Source organism: Patagioenas fasciata, chromosome W (genome assembly GCF_037038585.1).
Source record: "Patagioenas fasciata isolate bPatFas1 chromosome W, bPatFas1.hap1, whole genome shotgun sequence".
NCBI lineage: Eukaryota > Metazoa > Chordata > Aves > Columbiformes > Columbidae > Patagioenas > Patagioenas fasciata.
The window spans coordinates 68,067,233-68,090,153 of record NC_092559.1 but is presented as its reverse complement, the minus strand read 5'-3'; the positions used below and the strand labels follow the sequence as shown (position 1 = coordinate 68,090,153).

The window sequence follows — 22,921 nt, the reverse complement described above, 5'->3', positions numbered from 1 at the left end:
CAAAATTATTAGTTCAAAGTTCATTATAAGCTCTCCAAACCAGTTTCCCTACTTGCTAAATGCCAGAAAAACCAGTCACCTTTACACTAGGTATAGCCACCAAAGAAACCTGTTGTCCCCAGCTACCATGCTGCCTGCTGCACTTTTTTCTTTTTTGGCTTGGTTAATTTTAAACTGAGATCAATAAGCTTCAAATGCACCAGGAGACAGACAAGACCAATTCCTCACAACAGTAATATCAGTTTATGCTTGTAACATAAAATTATAGCTTTAACACTATTCAAAAGAGATGCGTGTATATATGGTTTAGATCACAATGGTCAATGTTTACAAAAAAAAATTCTTGTGGTAATTCATAATCAGTGAGTCTTCTATGAACATTTACATCTACCTACAAAAAGAAAACAAGTGACTTGGCAGTAGTTCATTAAATCTTCTAGTGAGTCTAAAGGAACGGACTTTCTTACAATCAATCAACATATTGAGTACAAAAGCAAATGATGGACATCAGGCAAACAAAATTACTGCCCTGCCTCATCAAACCTCATAACATTTCTTCACATTATTTTACACTTGGATCTACAAACAACAGCCTAAAATATATCAAGGCAGCATTGCTTACTCATTTCTGTTCCAGGAAACCAGGACTGGGGAACTATGTTTAAAGTTGATTCTGATCAACATTCCTGCTACTACCTCTTATCCAATGTCACTTTAAACGATGAACTATTTAAAACATGGTTTTACTTCCTTTAACATTGTAACTCTGTTCAACTGTGTTTTGTTGGTGTTTTTTTTCCTACTCTCCAGCACACCTCCTTCAGTTGACTAAGTTCACATTAGCCATCACTTATTCAATTTACATTTTTCTTTTCTGGAATGAATTCTATAGAAGTCAACACTTATACACAGGCAGGTGGCAAGATTTTCTGTTTCCATTAAAACCCATTGGGAGTCCAAAACACTCAAACACATGATTAAGTCTTCACTCTGGTACTGTCCACTCATGGAAATAATCGTTCATCTCATTCATGTTTCTTCCCCCAAAACAAACGCACACTACTTGGGAGCATGAGAAAAGTGTGTAGTACCACAGCTCAGATGGGACTAGCCCATTAATTTAATAGCCTATTCTGTAGAAAATCCAGTTTGCAGACCTAAATCTTTCCACTGCAAGACAGGTACTTCATTTCAAAACTCAGATTTTCACACTGACAGGTTTAAATTAGAGAAAGATACTTTAAGGTTAAGAAAGAAGCCTAAGAACAGCTGAAAGGAAAAGGAAATGCAGACTGGAAGGGCAGGCAACACCCTAGATTTGTGCTTATCTCTGACTACACAGTAACTGAACAGCCCTGGTCTCTGCTCTGGAAATGCAGAGCCAGCCATATTCCCAGCACACGCTGAGGTAACAGAGGCTTAAGCCTTATGAAGAGATAAGGGAACTAAGTATAGGCTGTTTGTATTCTAGGTATTCCATACTACCAAAACAAACAATGAAATTATATTTAATAATTCAAATAATTTTTGTCTTATTAGTCATACAGCTAGAAGCGTTGTATCAGTTTTACATACTGCATGTACTCTAATAACCATTTTTAGAAGTACATGCAGAAAACTTTCAATTCTAAAGTTACGTTTAAAAGAAAAAAAATAATTTATGTTAAAGTTAAATTCTGGTTAATCTCAAAAAAAAAAAAAAAAAACCACCAAAAACACAACACCAAAAAAACATGACACACAGAGCTTCCTAACTAATGCAGAACCAACTACAGCAAAACTAAATGGACTTCGGATTACAACCTCCAGAAGGTCTGCTCTACATTCTATGCTTTAGAAAAAGCAACATCCTTACTAGTTCTGACAAAGGAAATCAAAAATATATCCTATACCAACTGTGTTAAGCTTTTAAAACAAGAAAATGCAATTCTGGTTACAGAAACTCTTCTTTTTTTTTCAAGGATAGCATACTACTTATTTAAAAATGTTTAAAAAAAAATCTAAAATACAAGCTGGACTATAGTCATGTATTTACAAAACAGATAAGCTGTTTTACTTTCTTATACAGCCAACAGAAAAACCAAAAGTTTGAAAGGCTACTTGTCATGCTGATTAAGTCCAAAATTAAAACATAATTTTTTTCCCTTTGATTTTTATTTCTGTTTTGCTAGAAAAAAATTCCCTGTCAGCATCCATATTTATGGCATGCTCACGTTACTCTGGAAAAACTAAGAGAGGAAGGGAATCATGTAATAGAAGTAAAAGCAACAAATCCATTTTCACTTTGCAAACCAGGAGAATTACTACACATGAATCTGTAACACTTTATATGCTGAACCAAGTTCAAAGGTTCATCTACCAGCTATGGTCAATTAGATATCTAAGGAAGAGTACAAGAACTGAAACCACAGTACAATTTCTCAGGTCTCCTGGTCTTCAACCATTTGTGGCTCAGACTTCCTCAATGGTTTTCCCTCTTGCTGCTGTGGTTCTTTTTTAGGATGAAATTGTCAAGTCTCTCTGTAAATTTTCAGCACCCACAACATCTTATTGAAAGGAGTTGTTCAGGTTAACTACATGTATGAAAGAACCACCTTTGGAAGTTCATTTTAAACCTGTAACCTACTGATTTCATTTAATATTCCCTCATTTGCATACTTGCTTGGAGTGATCAATTGATTTCCCCACAAAACCTTCTGCGTGGAAATTTTACAGATCTCTACCATACACCCACTCAGCTCTCTCTTTTGCAGGTAAAGTCCTAGTCTGCTTGTTCCTCAAATCCCTTAAATGCAGTCTTCCCAGTACCTTCAAAAGCCTTTTCTAGCTCTACCAGATCCTTTTCAACATGGAGGAGAGCGGGAGAACCAGACCTGCACTTAAAACTGAGAACAGTACAAAACAGCAGCATAAAAAAAATGTGCCTGTAAAGTTTGCCAATTTGTATAAAACACTGCAGCTGATTAAAAAATACAAATGAGGAATGTTTCTGGAGCTGACAATCCTAAAGACATAACCATCTTTCTCCACAATTCCTTCAAGAGGTTCCATTCCAGACAGTTATAAATCCTTGCAATACTGACACACAAATATGATCACTTTGATGAAATTACTATCCATCACCATTATAGTATTTTTTACATCTAAATTCAGCTCATTCAAGAAATACAGTTCTGAAAAGATAGATGGGAAGACCATCTTAAAAAAATAAATTACTTCACTCCTTTCCAAGCCAAAGTTTACATCCTCAGTTTAGCAAGCAAAGATTAAGGGCAGAGCAATTTCAGCTAGGACATGTCCTGAAACACATCCTGTGATGCATTATTGCTTTCTGTTAATCAGTCAATAACATGTATCTACTTCAAATCCTTGATCTCCTGCATATCAGCAACCAGTGGTGTTTGTACGCCACAACCTCCTACCCTATGAAGTTGCAAGGTATGTTGCACAGTCATTAACAGAAGATCCACTGCACAACAAAGCTAGTGCCTACAGCACCAAGGCTGAAATACTGGGTTATCAGGGCTTTTCCCCCTCAGTAAACAGCACATTATCACCCCAGTGTCAATCCCATTTCTACTATTTTCAGTGTTTATCATTTCTTAAAATTAGGTTGTTCTACAGTGAGGCAGTAATACGATGGCCCAACCAATCTTCCCCTATAAAGCAGCCAGTAAGATAACTCCAGCCTGAGAAGGTAGCTTAAAATAGAGACAATGCATTGCTCAGATATTAGCTGACCCCTAATTTTGTATCCAGTGCCTGTATTTCTACACACACTCTGCATGAAACATTTATAAAAAAGGGTTCTGTGATGATTACCAGCAATCTATTTACTTTCAGCTGAAATACTTCATCCCATATTTGACTATTCTGTGTAACAGAAATGAAAGACTACTGAATTAAATGGCAGGAAGCTTCTTTTTATTATTATTTCTACTAATATCCAACGAAAGAAGGTCATGCATCCCTGAAACACCAAGAAGTGAATTACACAGTTTTATACAACTCCCTGCAGATTTCAAGGGCTTGCATTATAAAAATTAAATTAAGTATTTCCTGCCACTGAATACATACACTTGTTATGTAATGATCCTGAAGTCATTCAATGGGTTTATCACAGACAGAGTTGAGAACACTTCATTAAGATACTTTGCTCACATGAAGGTACAGTCTAAAATATTTGGTAGAGAAATACATTAATACTACGTACACTAAGACAGTGAACATAAATTGGCTGAAGTTGTTCCTATTTCTTCAGTCTGCTATGTCAGTTTGATCTTATGATTAACTGCTTTGGCTTGAGACATGATATTCGTCTAAAACCTAGTGTTGACAACAAAAGCAGTGTATTGTTCCATAAAGTTACAAAGCAAAAAAACAAACTGCATTTGAAATTAACCTCTAAGACTCACCCAACAATTTAAAAAATTCCTACCTTTATTTTCATAATTTGAGTATAAAGGATTATTTCACAAACAAATAACCAAAAGACTTATGTTCCAACTATTAACAGTGCTAACATATCAAAAAACGTAGTTGTGAACTGTACCACAACCTCCCCTGCAAAGCTACCTCTCTGCACACACTGTCAGCTGATCGGAGCCAGCCCAGCGAGAGGCCAGAGCCAGCGAGGTTCTGCCGACCACGAGGTTCAGCCGAGATTAGGAAGCTCAGAGGGAAAAATACAGGGACAGCGTGATTCCCGGCGTGTCCCGAACCCCGAAGCCCCGGCAGCCATTGCGAGAGAGCGGCTGACGTGGCGGGGGGCGTTCCCATGGTAACAGCGACCACACCTCCTCCCCTTGCCTTGAAAAAGCCTTTGGGAGGGCAGCAACTACCACCAGGTGCAGAGAGGAGCAATCAGCTTGTGCAGCGGGTAAGTCCCACCCGCACTGTGCCGTAGCAGTGGGTGTGGTAGCTTGTGCAGCGGGGTGCAGAGAGCACCTGTTGCTTGTCAGCCCCTCTAACTTATTGCCAGTGTCCCAGACTGCTGACAACCGTGGTTGCCTCCAGAAGGAGAGCTTGTCTCAAAAAGACTGTGGCAATGCAGACTGACGTTCTGTCCTGAACAGGGGCTGTTCAAGTCTCCAGCTGCAGGGAGTGCCAGAGCCTGCTGCTGCCAGAGGAGGGAGACCAGCACTCTACCTGTGTGAGGTGTGAGCAGGTGCAAGATCTGCTCGACATGGTTGTGAAACTTAAGTAGGAGGTTGAGATGCTGAGGTCCATCAGGGACTGTAAAAGGGAGATCAACTGGTGGAGTAACACCCTGATGTGCCAGTTGGAAAGGCCCCAGGGAGGTACCCCCCAAAAGGACATGGACCTCCTGCCCTCTTGGACAGAGGCGGAAGTCTTGAGACAGCCCCACCCTTGTCGCTGTCGGACAGAGATAGGGGACCTAAAAGATGACAAGGGTCGGAAGCGTATTCCAGTTCGGCATCACAGGCAGCCCCCCTCCCTGCCTGATTTGCCTCTCCAGGTGCCTCTCTGTAATAGGTTTGAGGCACTGGATCTCAAAGAAGAGGTAGGTGAGGAGGTGGTGCTGGCAGGGGTGACGCTGTTGTAGGTTACTATTACAGGCCACCAGATCAGGATGAGGAAGTTAATGAGACCTTCTATGCGCAGCTGAGAGTGGCCTCACAGTCACAGGCCCTGGTTGTTGTGGGTGATTTTAACTTCCCTGATGTTTGCTGGAAGGACCATTCAGCCAGCCAGCCACAGTCCAGGAGGTTCCTCCAGTGCATTGATGATAACTTCCTCATGCAGATGGTGGAGGAGCCCACCAGGAGAGGTGCACTGCTGGATCTCATCCTCACTAACAAGGAGGGTCTGGTCAAAGCAATAAAGGTTGAGGGCTGCCTGGGTTGCAGTGACCACAAGATGGTGGAGTTCAGCATCTCGTGTGGCAGGAACAGAATAGCAAGTAGAATTGCAACCCTGGACTTTGGCAGGGCTAACTTCGGCCTTTTCAAGCAATTGCTGGGGGAAATCCCATTGGCAAGACTCCTTGCAGGAAAGGGGGCCCAAGAGAGCTGGATTGCATTCAGAGATTGCTTCTTCCATGCTCAGGATCAGAGCATCCCCACACATAGGAAGTTGAGGAAGGGAGCCAGGAGGCCTGTGTGGTTGAATAGGGATCTGTTGAGTATGCTCAAGCAGAAGAGGAGAGTTTACAGGTCATGGAAGCAGGGACTGGCCACTTGGGAGGAATATAAAGGCTGCTGTTAGAGGATGTAGGAAGGCAGCTAGGGTAGCCAAGGCCTCCTTAGAATTACAGCTGGCGAGAGGGGTCAAGGACAGCAAGAACTTTTTCAAATACATAGCAGATAAAACTAATACCAGAGGCAATGTAGGCCCACTGATGAATGAGGTGGGTGCCCTGGTGACAGAAGACACAGAGAAGGCAGAATTGCTGAACGCCTTCTTGTCTCTGTCTACTCTGCTGGAGGCTGTCCTGGGGAGCCCTGTACCCCTGAGACCCCGGATGAAGCCAGGTCAATGGAGGAGTTTGCTTTAGTCGATGAGGACTGGGTTAGGGAGCAATTAAATAGTCTGGACATCCATAAATCCATGGGTCCAGATGGGATGCATCCGCAGGTGCTGAGGGAGCTGGCTGAAGTCATTGCTAGGCCGCTCTCCATCATCTTTGCCAAGTCTTGGGAAACGGGAGAGGTGCCTGAGGACTAGAGGAAAGCAAATGTCACTCCAGTCTTCAAAAAGGGCAAGAAGGAGGACCCGGGTAATTATAGACCGGTCAGCCTCACCTCTGTCCCTGGGAAAGTAATGGAACAGCTTATCCTTGGTGCCATCTCAAGGCACATCAGGGATAAGAGGGTCATTAGGGGCAGTCAGCATGGCTTCACCAAGGGTAAGTCATGCTTGACCAACCTCATAGCCTTTTATGAGAATGTAACAAGGTGGATGGATGATGGCAGAGCGGTGGATGTGGTCTACCTTGACTTCAGTAAAGCCTTTGACACAGTCCCTCACAGCATCCTCACAGCTAAATTGAGGAGGTGTGGTCTAGACAATAGAGTAGTGAGGTGGGTTGCAAACTGGCTTAAAGAGAGAAGCCAGAGAGTGGTGGTCAATGGTGCGGAGTCCAGTTGGAGGCCAGTATCTAGTGGAGTGCCTCAGGGGTCAGTACTGGGGCCAATATTATTCAATATATTCATTAACGATTTAGACGAGGGAATTGAGTGTACTATCAGCAAGTTTGCTGATGACACTAAGCTGGGAGGAGTGGCTGACACGCCAGAAGGCTGTGTTGCCATCCAGCGGGACTTGGACAGGCTGGAGAGTTGGGCAGGGAATAACCTGATGAAATTTAACAAGGGCAAGTGTAGAGTCCTGCATCTGGGCAGGAACAACCCCAGGTTCCAGTATAGGTTGGGAAATTACATATTAGAGAGCAGTGCAGGGGAAAGGGACCTGGGGGTCCTGGTGAACAACAGGATGACCATGAGCCAGCACTGGGCCCTTGTGGCCAGGAAGGCCAATGGCATCCTCGGGTGTATTAGAAGGGGGGTGGTCAGTAGATCAAGAGAGGTCCTCCTTCCCCTCTACTCCACACCTGGAATATTGTGTCCAGTTCTGGGCCCCTCAGTTCAAGCACAGGGAACTGCTGGAGAGAATCTAGCGCAGGGCAACAAAGATGATTAAGGGAGTGGAGCACCTCCCTTATGAAGAAAGGCTGAGGGAGCTGGGGCTCTTTAGTTTGGAGGAGACTGAGGTGTGACCTTATTAATGTCTATAAGTATATAAAGGGTGAGTGCCATGATAATGGAGCCAGGCTCTTCTCAGTGGCAAACAATGATAGGACAAGGAGTAATGGGATCATGCTGGAACACAAGAGGTTCCACTTAAATTTGAGAAAAAACTTCTCAGTGAGGGTGACAGAGCACTGGAACAGGCTGCCCAGGGAGGTTGTGGAGTCTCCTACTCTGGAGACATTCAAACCCACCTGGACATGTTCCTGTGCGACCTCACCTAAGCGTTCCTGCTCCAGCAGGGGGATTGGACTAGATGATCTTTTGAGGTCCCTTCCAATCCCAAACATACTGTGATACTGTGATTTGGTATTTCATAGAATCATAGAACAGTTAGAGTTGGAAGGGACCTTGAAGTGTCATCTAGTCCAACCCCCCTTCAATGAGCTGGGACATCTTCAACTAGATCAGGTGTCCTGGTTTTGGTTAAAAAAAGACCAATTCTCTTTTAGTGAATTTTTCCTTTCAGTTATGTTCTTCTAAGTAACTGCATTTTTCTGAAGTTGGCTGCATGTTTTTTCAGACAGCATTTTCTCCGGAGCTGTTAACACCCAATATTTACAGTTTTACTGAGCTAACATGGTATGCACAAAAGGCCTTAGGTTTATTTTTTTTATTGCTATAGCAGCCAAGGTCACTGATAAATTTTTTTGTATTCCATAAGTGAGAGGGTTGTACTTGCAGGGAGAGGTGGACAGAGCAGGTGACTCAAATTGACCAACGAGATATTCCATGCCATCCATGTCATACACAGTTTAAAGTTAGCAGATCACAAGGGTCTCGCACTCCTCACCCATGGCCAGTGTCTGAAGAGGACCCTGCCTGCAATCTTGATCCCAGTTTACAGTCCATGCATCCCTGAATGCAGTTCCTATCTAATGCTGAGTCCAGTCCAGGACTTCCTAGTGCCTGTCCTGCAGCTGCTGGCACAATTCCAGCCCCTGCACATGCAGTCCCTCCACTACTCCAGGAAATTCAATATTGGTTTTGTATATTTTGCTTTATTTTCTCTTATTATCAGTATCATTAGAAATTGGAAAGTGAAAAAAGCTTTACTAAGTCTCTCTCCCTTTTCCTCTGATTCCCTTTTCTTAGCAGGGAGGGCAGGGGTTAATAGAGAGCATCTGCCACACTTTATTGTTGCCCTGCAATAAATGGTGACATCAGGTTGCTCAGTCCCGTCCAGCCTGGCCTTGAGTATCTCCAGAGATGGGGCATCTACCACCTCTCTGGGCAACCTGGGCCAGTGTTTCACCACCCTCATTGTAAAAAAAAATTTCCTCCTCACATCTAATCTGAATCTCCCCTCTTAGGTTAGGCCCTGCTAAAAAGTCTGTCCCTATCTTTCTTATAGGCCCCTTTTAAGTACTGAAATGCTGCAATAAGGTCTCCCCCGAGCCTTCTATTCTCCAAGCTGATTCACAGGCATGACCAAGTCATTCTTGCAACCCTCTGGAAGCTACATGTCTTTGCATCTTTCCATTCCTTCAAGATGCAGATCTGGAGACAATGAAGTTGGCTAAGCCTGTCTTTGAATGCCTCGTAACTAGATATTCCAAAGAGGAGAGCATTTGAAAGCAGAATTTTTCACAAGTTAGACATTACCTATTAGGTACATTAGCTCTGCTGTGCACTTTATCATTTTAACTCATTTAATACCCACTTCCCTACATATTCTGTGCTGTACCTAGGTTATTCATTTTCATTCCTCCTGCCCTAAGGAAAAAAAAAAGCCTCTTTCCACTCCAACTATGAAACTTCTAACCAACTCCACACCCCTTTATTCCACATGAAATCCATTTTCAACACATTTCCTCTCTCTTCTACAGGATAGGATTGGATCTGTACCTAAGATTCTGCAGTATTCTTTTTCCACAGTTCTCTTCATCAACTCTTCCATGCCAAATTCCTTCTCTTACTAAAAAGCCTCTAAGTTGGCTTGTACTTCCTCTAATTGGCTACCAAAAACAGAAGGCAAGCCTGACAACCAGATCCACCTCAAAGAAACAGCACAAGTGCACATCCAATCCCTCCCTGAGAGCCCTACAGATGGAATTTTTTACTCTCTTGCTGCCAAGGTATGTCCTGAGGAGCCCAGTGCACTCCCACTCACAGGAGGCTGGCTTGAGTTGATCTGGGAAAACAGCTCTCCATTGCCTGTTACATAGGAAATTACCCTAAAGGTGATGTTTGCCAATTACTAACAACTCTTGTTCTGAGACCAAGACATGACAAGGGGTAAGGGAGGGGATGTACCTAAATTAAAGGTGGCTGAAGTTTTTGGGGAATCAAAGGATAACCAACAAATGCTTAAAAAGAAGCATTTAAAGAAATAAATGGGGGAATTCCATTTCATTACACGAAATCCATGCTAGTCCCACACCAATACCACCATCTCACCTCTCCCATGGCCACGTTTCCCACGGTCTGAAGGCTTGTGTCCTTGATTGTTGTCCACTCCATTTTCTTCAGCTCTAACTGTGGAGAGAGGACAGCTTAAGAGAATCTTTAGAGACTTGCTTGAGACAATATAGCCATCTGCTTAACCTGAACCCCAAAAGAAAAGGCAAGATTTTGAAGTGGGCTGATCAACACAACTCAGTCACCCCTCTTCTTTGGGGGCCTAACTACAAGCAATTTATGTTTACTTTGCACTGGACAATTAGGAAGCAAAATATCTAATAAGATGTGTCAGCAGACACTTTTGTTTCTTGAAACAAAAAGAAAAAATTGCAGTGTTTTGCAGCCTACACTATTAAATTAATTATGGCCTCACCTCTTTAACAAGGCAGGAAATAAAGCTGCCTCATTCTATTGCTTCCTTGATAATGTGCTGGGTGGCAACAGTGAAAGAGTAAGGGATAAACAAGAACACCAGCTCTTTTCCTGTCTACCCATATCACATCCCTGTACAGACAGGGAAACTTAATAGAACTCTCCTCTCTATTTAAATCAGAGGGATGACAACTGGGTGAAGGTGAGGCATTAGAAAAGCACTGCAACTTCACTATTTTGTGGAAAACTCCTGAGGAGGTACTCTGAAAGATGGCTGGCTCTTTGGAGGAGAAGAAGGGAAAAAAAAAAAAAAAAAAAAAAAAAAAAGAGACAACTGGCCACTTAAAACACTGCTGAGATTTTGTACTGCACAACTTTTCCTAATGGCAGCAACAAAATCACTAGTGTTTGGACTGAGAAGCTGGGAAGAGGATATCAATATTTGGTAACCATCTCAAAAAATTTTAGTTCCAGTTTACAAAAAAAGACAAGCAGCATCTGTGATCTAGCTCTGGCAAAAATTTTGCCCCTCACTTTCATTTTGATGGATCTGATTTCAATTTTTTCTAAGCAGAGCTGCAGGTTTTATTAATATTTTTTCCTATCTTGACTCTATTCTAAAAAGATCCTCAGTGTCTTCACAGCACGACATTTGAATATATTCCAATAATGAATTGGAAGCGTTGGCTAATATTGTAAATATTTTTCCTGCTTTTAAGTGAAAAGCTAAACATTTTTTTAATTCTAGTTTCTCTGCTCATCTATCAGTGTTGTGTATGGCCTTTACAGGCAATGTATACAGCTTTGATACTGCTGATAAAACTTAGAGAAAAAAGCAACGTGTATCCAATGGTCATCTAACATGATGCTATGTGGAAACATCGGTTTGCTTTTGTACAATATATATGATTGCACCTGTATAAACTGTAGCAAATTTTAAAATGTTTCAATTCACAAATAATTTTCTTGGTTGTAGAAACTCACCTTTGTTTGGCTTATGTGAGTAATATATGCTAAAGATTAATAGCGATCCCAGTCTTTTCATTCCCCTTATGAGGAGAACATCTTCAGGTTCTCCCACTCATAAAAGGAGATGGAATCAAAGCTGGATAATTTTTTTCATTTAAAAAAACCAAAAAAGTGTATCAGCTGTGCAGCAACATACTCTCAAGCAGTCTTACAAAGACTAACTTCTAAAGTTTACATAAAGAACATCAATTTGTATAAGATCAATTAATCAAAAAAGGACAGAAATTTAAATTAAATTGAGTGTCTCCGAACAAGCACAGACCATCCCAAAACCAATTCACATAGGCAGATCAAGCATATCTGCTGCACAAACAAGTTATGATACCTTCAGTACTGAGCTGTAGTTTGGATGGACTTTTTCTATTAAGCATTTGCTCTCAACTCAGCCAGTTTCAGCTGCAAGAAAAACATCTGAATCTTTAAAAATGAACCCCATACATACATTCTCGGCCACGGCTGCCTCCTCTTCCCCGTCTGTTGGAATTTCCCCGTCCGCGACTCACTTCTCTGTCCCCTCGTTTTTCTCTGTTCTCTTTGTTTTCTGAACTTTCCTTTCCAAGGCTTTTCTTCTTTCCCCCTACAGTCTCCCAGGAAGTCTATTTGGGTAGAATAGAATTAGATACAAAAGTCAAAAAGGAAAAGACAGCGCTCAATGCATACTTCTACCTCACACCCCTCCAGTTCATGGAAAAAAAACAGGTATTTGCATAACATCACATATGTAACACCCTGCAAACTACACTGATACAAATGGAAACACAGGCTGTATTTCTGGGAAGAGATCAGAAAGAACCAAGTTTTACAAGTTGGATTTTCTTATGCAATGTGAGAATCTCAAATATTTCTGGCTATAATAGACTTCTACTAGTTCAAGGAAGCCTAGATACAACCACAACACAGAAAATATGCAAAGCAAGCAACAGTTTCCCTCTCAACTACCTTGATAAATCTAGTAAGGGAACATGACACAAAATTATCTTTTTCTCCCAAGGAACTAAAAAAATGCTTATAAGCATCATTGAACAATAGAATGATGAGAATAAGTATGTGGCCTAAGGGGGGAAAAACAAAAAAAAAAAACCCACCACACAAAAAACCCACAAAACACCCCCCCCACACACAAAAAGCCCCACCCCAAAACAACCAACCAACCACCAAAAAAAAAACCACACAACACAAAAAAAACCACCCAAACCCTCAGATGTACTAGAGTTCAAGGACCAAGAGACAGAAGGGCAGAACAACATCATTAGAAAACTGGGTCTACAATAAACCAGACCATCCATTCTTAACAGCTACAGCTCATCATATACAGCTAAATACAGGAAAAACTATGTCTAAACAAGACAAGGTACCAAGGTCCAAAAGTTAAGCTTCAACCTTAAAATTAAACTCATCTTTAAAATAAATTCAGGGATAGCATCAGCTCTGTAAGAGTTGAAAATAAAATCATTAGAACACTTGCTAAGAATAGTACAGCACCTCATATATTATACAATTGCATGGTTAGTTTACTGAGTCATAGTTGCAAAGCAAAGAAGAAGAAAGGTATTATTTGCAAGCCATTAAAATGGCAGATAGGTTTATACATATATATCCCCATCTGTAGGAAGCTTATAGTCTAGGTAAGGCATTTAAGTGGGAAATTTACAAATGCAAATAAGGTGCCATCAACAGTGAAGCACTGCATAAAGCCAGGAACTGACAGGCACCTGCATCAAACAAAAAAGGTTGGCTATCAGTACTTTTAGGTCCTGTCCTATCTCCTCTCAATTCGGACAACAGCAACTCAGAAGCCCTCATGAGGTAGGCAATGACCAGCTAGTCCAAGCTACCTAGAATTAAGAAAACTAATGCTATTGAGAAAGCAGGTAACAAAGTAGTTTACAAGTATAAACTCAATGTTTCACAATGTTTCATTGTCTCTTTTGAGAGAATAAGTACTAAAATAATGGTTACTCCAATTTTTTTATATGTATAGGTGAGAAAGATGGCTGAAATCACTTTTCAATTTCATGTCCAGTAGAAAGGACTATACTGCCATAAGCCAACTTAGTTGAAGTGCAGACAGTGCAGACTGGAACTACAAAACTACGTGTTTGAGCAACACCATCTTATTTGTGCAACAGAAAACTCTTTCCCTCCAGTAACCATTATACGGCTTGACGTGCCTTAGCCTGTGTAACTGCATCACACGTTAAAACACGCCTAGAATTTTAGAGACACTTCACAGGAGAAAAAAAAAATAACTGCACAGTCAAATGAAGAACCAGAATGCACTACTTTTTCACTGATGGGCATGGTACCAAAAGATCTTTAACCATTTTAAGAAACACCCAAACCTGGATGATCCTGCAAAGCTTAAGAGGAAACAACCTCTCCTTAAGTAAGGTTTTATATGACTTGTGAAGGATCAGTAAGAGAATGACTATGAAAGCATCAGATTCATGCTTTCTCACAATATAATTTTGAAAGGAGTCTTGAGAAGTCAGGCATGTCCTTTAAGATGCTACCTCTGGGCATGGGAATCCATCACAGACTACCAAAGCTGCCTGTTTTTGTAAGGGAGCTAACTAATGACAATTTCAGCTGAGGATACCTGAGGCAACCCAAATGACAGTTGTGGGCCTGAGCTTCGAAATACATAACAGAAGCCTTCTTACTGGCCCGACCTTAGATGGAAAGAAAAATAATCTGAAAGGTCCCCTTTATTATGTCTCCAAACGTTTAGGAAGTAAAACATGGTTGGGCATAAAATCCATACATCCATAAATCCATGGGTCCAGATGGGATCCACCCACGGGCGCTGAGGGAGCTGGCTGAAGTCATTGCTGGACCGCTCTCCATCATCTTTGCCAAGTCTTGGGAAACGGGAGAGGTGCCTGAGGACTGGAGGAAAGCAAACGTCACTCCAGTCTTCAAAAAGGACAAGGAGGACCCGGGTAACTATAGACCAGTCAGCCTCACCTCCATCTCTGGGAAAGTGATGGAACAACTTCTCCTTGGTGCCATCTCAAGGGATATCAAGGATAAGAGGGTCATTAGGGGCAGTCAACATGGCTTCACCAAGGGGAAGTCGTGCTTGACCAACCTCATAGACTTCTATGAAGACATAACAAGGTGGCTAGATGATGGCAAAGCAGTGGATGTGGTCTGTCTTGATTTCAGTAAAGCATTTGACACAGTCTCCCACAGCATCCTCACAGCTAAACTGAGGAAGTGTGGTCTGGATGATCGGGTAGTAAGGTGGACTGGGAACTGGCTGAAGGAAAGAAGCCAGAGAGTTGTGGTCAATGGGGCGGAGTCCAGTTGGAGGCCAGTATCTAGTGGAGTGCCTCAGGGGTCAGTACTGGGAACAATATTATTCAATATATTCATCAGTGATTTGGATGAGGGAATAGAGTGCACTGTCAGCAAGTTTGCTGATGACACCAAGCTGGGAGGAGTGGCTCACACACCAGAAGGCTGTGCTGCCATCCAGCAAGACCTGGACAGGCTGGAGAGTTGGGCAGGGAATAACCTGATGAAATTTAACAAGGGCAAGTGTAGAGTCTTGTATCTGGGCAGGAACAACCCCAGGTTGAGTATAGGTTGGGGAACGACCTGTTAGAGAGCAGTGTAGGGGAAAGGGACCTGAGGGGTCCTGGTGGACAGCAGGATGACCATGAGCCAGCACTGTGCCCTTGTGGCCAGGAAGGCCAATGGCATCCTGAGGTGGATTAGAAGAGGGGTGGTCAGTAGGTCAAGAGACGTTCTCCTTCCCCTCTACTCTGCCCTGGTGAGACCACACCCGGAATATTGTGCCCAGTTCTGGGCCCCTCAGTTCAAGAAGGACAGGGAACTGCTGGAGAGAGTCCAGCACAGGGCAACAAAGATGATTAAGGGAGTGGAGCATCTCCCTTATGAGGAAAGGCTGAGGGAGCTGGGTCTCTTTAGCTTGAAGGAGACCGAGGGGTGACCTCATTCATGTTTATACCTATGTAAAGTGTGAGTGGCAGGAGGATGGAGCCAGGCTCTTCTCTGTGACAACCAAGGATAAGACAAGGGGCAAGATGTATAAACTTGAACACAGGAGGTTCCATTTAAATTTGAGAAGAAACTTCTTCACCATGAGGGTGACAGAGCACTGGACCAGGCTGCCCAGGGGGGTTGTGGAGTCTCCTTCTCTGCAGACATTCAAACCCGCCTGAACACCTTCCTGTGTAACCTCATCTGGGTGTTCCTGCTCCGGCAGGGGGATTGGACTACATGATCTTTTGAGGTCCCTTCCAATCCCTGACATTCTGTGATTCTGTGAAAATTGATCTTATCATCATACAGGGAACTAACTAACTAAAACTTAAAGAGTTAACCCACATAGCAATTGCTTAGCTTAGAGCTTTGTGTAACTTATTGTATGAGAAACAGGAGTTCGCTGATGACTTCACAGGCCTTGCAAAGATAAAAACCCAGCTGCATCCTTGGGTGAACAAGATAACAAGAATCTTGGGCACAGGACAGGAAATAAGCCAGTTCTAACCAGCTCATCAGTTTGATCCCCGGACAACTCAGCACACCAGACCAAAGGTAAAAGTGTACAGAGAGGAAGCTGAGCAGCCTTCATCCACAGACTCTGGCCCATGACCACCAAGAGGCACTGCACAGGCACAACCAGGAGGGTCTGGAAGTGGAAACTATGGAAATGATTTCCCAGAACTCACAGTACTAAGAACTGCCTTCTCGGGGACAGGTTATGAATATGTATAGGCGTTCCTATAATTTTCGTGAATATGTAATACTTTACAGCATGTAACCAAGTTCGCAGCTGCTGGAAATTTGCACACATCTTGGGCGGAATTATCCCCTGTGTGCCCAGTACTAAATAAACGTACTTTCTTTATAACCTCACAGGTTGTAAAGTAATTTCCACACCTCAGTCATAGAATCATTTTGGTTGCAAAAGACCTTTAAAATCATTGAGTCCAACTGTTAACCTAACACTACCAAGTCAACCTCTAAACTATGTCTCTAAAACCTCATCTACACGCCTTTTAAATACCCCCCAGAGACAGTGACTCCACCGCTTCCCTGGGCAGCCTATTTCAATGCCTGACAACCCTTTCCGTTAAGAAATTTTTCCTAATATTCAATCTAAACCTCCCCTGGCACAACTTGAGGTCATTTCTTCTCGTCCTATCACTTGCTACTTGGGAGAAGAAACCAACACCCTCCATGCTCCCACCTCCTTTCAGGCAGTTGTAGACAGTGATAAGGTCTCCCCTCAGCCTCCTTTTCTCCAGGCTGAACAGCCCCAGGTCCCTCAGCTGCTCCTCAGACTTGTGCTCCAGACCCCTCACCAGCTTTGTTGCCCTTCTCTGAACTCACTCCAGCACCTCAATGAGGGGGCCCAACACTGAACACAGTATTCAATTTGGGGCCTCTCACCAGTGCCAAGTACAGGGGAATGATTACTTCCCCTAGTCCTGCTGGCCACACTATTCCTGATACAAGCCAGGATGCTGTTGGCCTTTTTTGCCTTACAGCTGTAGGAAGTTAAATGAATACAAGTCTTGGGCAGAGAAACGTGCCCTTCTCTACTCTCATCCAGAAGCCTCTGTCTATCCAAATCCATAGTGACACAACTCTTGCAAGTGAAAAGTTTTCATAAAGACTAACAAGACTAACAGTCACACAGCATAAAGACTTAAAGATCACAGCATTAAAAAAAAAAAAAGGACAAAACTGGCATAGTACCAAAGAAATTATAAATAGACATTCTAGCTAGCACTCCTTGTTCTTTCAATTCCCCAAATTGGACAGACACAACCAAACTTCTAGTGCATCAAAGCAGAGTGAAACTAGAACATGAGATTTGGGAATCTGCATTCATAACTAGCAGCACTTCTGTTTCCAACTTTACATCAAATCCACAGTTATACTGCTTTGGAGTATAATGGCCTTAAAACAACCCCTTCAAGTTGGAGGCCCACAAACTTCCATAAAGAAGAATACATTTCTTCACACTCTGATGAGGACCCCTTCTAATTAATACTCCTTCCTCCTTGAGCCCTTTAATTTCTCTGCATTTGTTCCTGAGTTGCATTTTTTCTACAGAAATACAGTGGGTTCAGAGGGACTTGTCAAAAGACCAGAACATATGGATATGTTGCTTCTAATTGATAAATGAGTTCAGAAAATTTCTTCCATGTCATGATCACTTATAACAATTTGCTAAAGTAAGAAAGCATTTAATATTCTCTATCAACAAGAAAACTATTTTTAGCTAGAAAATGGCAAATACAAGAAGTACAAGATAACACAAAACCAACATATTACCAAGACAGATTTAATCAACATGAGATGCTCTCTTCTACTCCCAACTTACCAGCTCACTCAGTATTATATACTTCTGTGTTTTAGATGACTTCAACTCTTATAAATGAAAACGGGATAGAAAAGTCAGAATGGTGTGTCCTAGATTTAGGGTGTGTGTGGGTTGAGTTTCCTCATTAACAATAAGCCAGAGTACACATCCTGACAAATCACAGGAAATACTGAATGTTCAGCATTAAGAAAGGAAGTTCAGGTTTCTTTCACAATTTAGATGAGATGGAATCTAGTTTACTGCCTCGGATAAACCCTAAGAAGTCCCTCCAGCAAAAAATTCAACTGCAGCAAGACATATTTTCCTGATATCTCTTGGGATAAACAACTGCTCTGTGCAACTTTAAAAACAAACTTTGTTGTTGTTATAAATACATTGTTTAGTCTCCACTTTCTGTTTTTCAGCAGTCAACCAAATGAGCAGCTACTTGCTGTATCCTCTTCTGCCATTAGTAGTGTTGTCAATGCAACTTGCAGATGTGGACAGCTCCTCCAACTTTAATACTAGCAATGCACATCTACAGAAGCTGCATGATTAAAATATCTGCCTGCCCTTTAGGTTTATAAAGATTGCCCTTAGACTCAGGTCTCAGGGTTGTGGAAGTGCTACAGAGTAACTACAAACACTGCAGCAAAAAACAGACCTGTGTCTGACAGAGCACTGAGTTCAGCTGCAGAGTTAAAATTGCTGTGTGTAAATTAAAGCCAAAGGACTATGTAAGAGACCAGCTGAACACCCACAAGATTTTTCAAGGTTCAGCCTACTCTAAGGCATGCAAGCAGTAGAGAATGTGCCCCAGTCTCCATTTCCTTTAAAAGAAATGGAATGGAGACAGGGAAATCGAAAGCTTCCAAAAGATGACTTTCCTAATCAGTTCTAAGAAGTAGAAAGGTGCAGCAAACAGAAAGAGCAGTTTAATATGAAAGTAAAACCTTACCGTGTCTGAACTTCCTTCCAGCAGTAAGTTGATTGCTCTGTTCATGTCCCCATTACAATCATGTAGTGCCACTATGCACTCATCCTGATTTTTCCCCGTCACTTCCATAAGCTGTCAGTAAGAGTCAGACATGTTAAAATATCCAAATTATCATCATAAGAAAATAAGAGTTAGTACCATCACAGATTCCAAGAAATTGCATAGCTACTATGTCAGAGAACACTAAAATCCTAAATAAAGGTATCTGCATTTTACAGATCTGCTTGGGATTCAGACAAGAGACAGAATGAAACACAAATTAAACAGTAATCAAGAAAGCACTCTTTCACGCATTTTTTTTTTCCTTTAACTTTATGCTTGCAGCAAATACTGTCACTACCATCATATACTGCTGCCTCTGGAAAGGCCAGGATAGCTCCAGTATCAGTCTCTCTCCTTCCCCAAACATCCCCCTCTTTATCCTGCTGTGTGAGAACAGACATAATGTAAGCCATGGCAGAGAACGTATCCATCTGGAAAAACATCCAGACTAAGAAAAAGTATTTTTTTTTTCAGCCAGATCAGTTCCCTTGATCCATTTCAGCATAAGGCCACACAAAAGGCATAAACAATGGCTACTTAAGGAGACCTAGTACTGAATTATGCCCTGTGGATCCTGAGGAGTGTAGAATGGAAATAATCAGAGTCTATCATGAGACATCCAGCAACTTCACCCCCAAAAAAACCCCTACATGAGCTAGAAAGATATATGCACAATATAAAACATTAGAAATTTCCTATGCAGAACTTAATTCTTATCCTTCCCACCAGCAGAGATACAGGCACTATTGATGAGGGTCCTTTGGCTTCAGGAAGTACAAGACTTCATTTCTGGCATGGCAATAGAACAAGTTTATAACAAGAACAACAAACAACGGAAAAGAAATCTGCTCCTCTGCTGCATTGATGCATTCTTCTCTCCTTCTTGGTATACTCCTAGGTTCTAGTTGTGATGTATTCACTAGGATAAAATCACTGATACCCACAGCAGAACAGGGACCCAGATTCTCAGTACTACTTGAATTAATGGTCTCAGCTATAATTCGGTAATGGAAGCTCAAGCATCTACACTCAAAACTCAGCATGGTAAAGTAAATGGTGTGAGATTTCATTTTCACAGTGTAATTCTATCATTTTAATGCATACACAAATCTGGGAAGTCAGATTATTTTTTTTAAATAACACTTCAATTCACCTTTAGGCTTGTCCTGGTTTTGTTAAAAACAAGTTTCTCTTTTAGTGAATTTTCCTGCCAGCTAAAACCTTCTTACTAACTGCACTTTTCTGAAAGTTAGATACATGTTTTGGTAGACATAGAAATGGAATGCAAGGATAAGGATTCACATCCTGCAAGAGGGGCAAGAAGTGAACTGAACAGGTGACTGAAACTGACCAACTAAGTACTCCATCCCATTCACATGAATACTTCATATAAAACTGGGAGATCATGAGGATCTCGTCCCTTCTCCCTGTGGCCGACATTAGGAGAGGATCTTGTGAGTCGTCCCTGTGAACTGAGGCCTAGTGACAGACTGAATCCAGCTCCACTTGGCTGCAGAGTCCTATCCAGGACTTCTGGGCGCAGGCTCTGCTGCTGCTGGAGCAGTGCTGATCTTTGCCAGGCAATTCAAGATTGGTTTTATATATTTTGTATTATATTATCTATTTTATTAGTAGCATTAGTAAAACATTTTAAATATTTTCCAGTTCTCTTCTCTCTGTCCTCCTTTCCCTTCCAATCGTCTGTATTTAGTGGGGAGAGGGGTAAAAGGGGGGGCTGGGGGGAAGAGGGGGTTAATTAAACATCTGCCACGGTTTATTGTCACCCTGCAATCAAACCTTGACAAAGCTATGATTAGATTTTTACTTTTCCTGAAAAACAGCCAAGATACTAGCAAACTCAGTTTACACAAGTGACATATTTTTCCCATGTGCATGTACATGCGGACCATCATTAAGCATCAGGACCATACTGAAGAGATAAAATCTGGAAGAGACATCAGCACAGATGAGTTTTGGCTTAAAGGCTTGTCTACAAAGGAAAATACACCGGGGTAACTATACAGCCAGAGCTATATTGCCACACAATTTCTCGTAAACAGACTTTACAGTAAAATAAGAGCATCTTATCCTAGTTAAAGTCATGTTCTTCTGAAAAAAGTTTCATCTAAATCAGAAACAGACGCTCTAGCTCCAAAATGTAAGCCGGCTTTGGAGCACCTTATTGCAGGGCATAAAACTTTACCATAAGAAACATACTTGTTTCACTTCATCTTCAAAATCTGCATCGTTCTTATCGTAGATCATCTGAGCAAGGCGAATCTGTTCTGCTGTTGCCTGAAAAATGTAAACATCCAATAAAGCAAACAAAAGGTAACAATATATTTTTTAAAAATATCTCCTAGTGTCACTATATTTTTTTCTCCAGATTCTCAAAAAGAACGTACACAACAAGCACAGAGGTGCTATGGGGAAGGGATTAACATCTCCTCTATGCCCATTTTATAGTCAAAATTTAGCTGGGACAGAAGCAATTTCAACATGTTCTAAAGTGTCTGAACCACAGTTAAAGGTCACCACATAGACAAGACAACCATATAATAAAACAGAATTTACCACAGAAGCCTACGCTTTGATATTATTACTTTTATTTACTACCTACCACTCCAGAGTTAGAGTTTTATCATAAGAAACTGACAATGGTATTTCTAAATTAACCACATCTCTGATGATTCCTGCTCACATCACCTTCCACAACTCTCCCAACAACAACCTGACTGTAGTTTTATGAGCACTTAAAAAGAGACTGAGCCATGCCTCAAGATTTTGCCCATGAAAAGTTGGACTTATTTTCTTTATAAGTAAATACTGGTCTCTGAAAACTGTTAAAGGACCTTGCTATTGATGAAATGTTTGGTGCTTCTGTAATGTTTCTGGACAACAAATCCATGCTGGCAACTTCTCCAAAAGCTGAAGGACTAAAATGGATGTATGCAGTAAAGTGCCATAAATCCAAATAGGCTATGGCTGCCCCAGAGAGAACGCAACTCAAGAACACTAATGTCTCATCATACAGGCTGCTCTTCATAGTGTGGCATTTGCAGTCTCCTTGAACCGCACTCCCATAAAAACACCAAAGATAACCGTATGCTACACGATCCTGGACCTAATTTGATTTCTGCTCAAACAGAAGAGGTTACCGTCTCATGCTAGAGAAGGCTGATACTGAAGAAAGCCAGGACCCGAAATGCGAGTTGATATGCTGCAGAAGACTTCTTCATTGAGAAGGAGACCACTTCATCCACTGAAATTCTTGACGGAAAGGATTCTTCCTGGGAAGCTGGTTGAATCCCACCTTTCGCAGTCTCACTTCACCGGCATTCCCACATGAAATTCTGTGCCTCACAAGTTAAGACTTAATCAGCCTCAAACTGCTTCGCCTTTGGAGCTTACCACAAATACAAGTTCTAGAGAAGGTCGCCAAGTGTAAATACTAAGAAGAGTCTAAAAATTACTCCACTGTACACCACCAGCTGCTTATTTGCTGAGAAGTTACTGCAGCTGTCCCAATTCCTCGAGGGAAGCGACATTTGCTGCACTCAGAGACAAAGTTCCAAGACAATTAGTGTTTGTAACAGAGTTAAGTACTCTGCACTACTTCACATTTTCAAAGTGTCATGCTGACAGCTTCATAATTCAGTCAATAACAAAGAGGAGAGCCTGCTCTGGAATTCCCTGCACCAGCCCTGGTGCCACCCTCCACAAAAGCCTCCTGGCCAGTGTGGTGCTCTGCGCGAAGGAGCTCGCTCTTGGTGTCTGCTGAGAGCTCAGCAGAGAGCAAAAACAAAAGGTCTGCTGGTTTCAGGATTTAAGCTCTGTTGATCCATCTTCTCACTCTGACTTCAGCTTCCTCAGGTCCACTGCAACTTTTAAGCTAGTGAGATTTCCTTTAAAGATATCCAGATTAAAAACATTCAGAGAATATAATTTCTGTAGAGACATGACGGT

At 41.9% G+C, this 22,921-nt stretch overlaps 1 protein-coding gene across 4 annotated transcripts in view; it reads right to left on the bottom strand.

Moving 5' to 3' along the window:
* The window catches only part of LOC136114589 (ubiquitin-associated protein 2-like), a 101,770-nt gene that overhangs the window by 76,368 nt on the left and 2,481 nt on the right, over positions 1-22,921 (bottom strand). For 3 of the 4 annotated variants that reach the window (XM_065859967.2, XM_065859969.2, XM_065859970.2), the window contains exons 2-5: positions 21,173-21,250; positions 18,875-18,985; positions 12,016-12,169; positions 10,170-10,247 (exon numbers count right to left, since the gene is read on the bottom strand). In XM_065859967.2, the coding sequence (XP_065716039.1) occupies positions 10,170-10,247; positions 12,016-12,169; positions 18,875-18,985; positions 21,173-21,250 (421 nt within the window). Of the gene's footprint in view, positions 1-10,169; positions 10,248-12,015; positions 12,170-18,874; positions 18,986-21,172; positions 21,251-22,921 lie in introns of those variants that run through there. The other variant, XM_065859971.1, reaches the window with a different exon arrangement.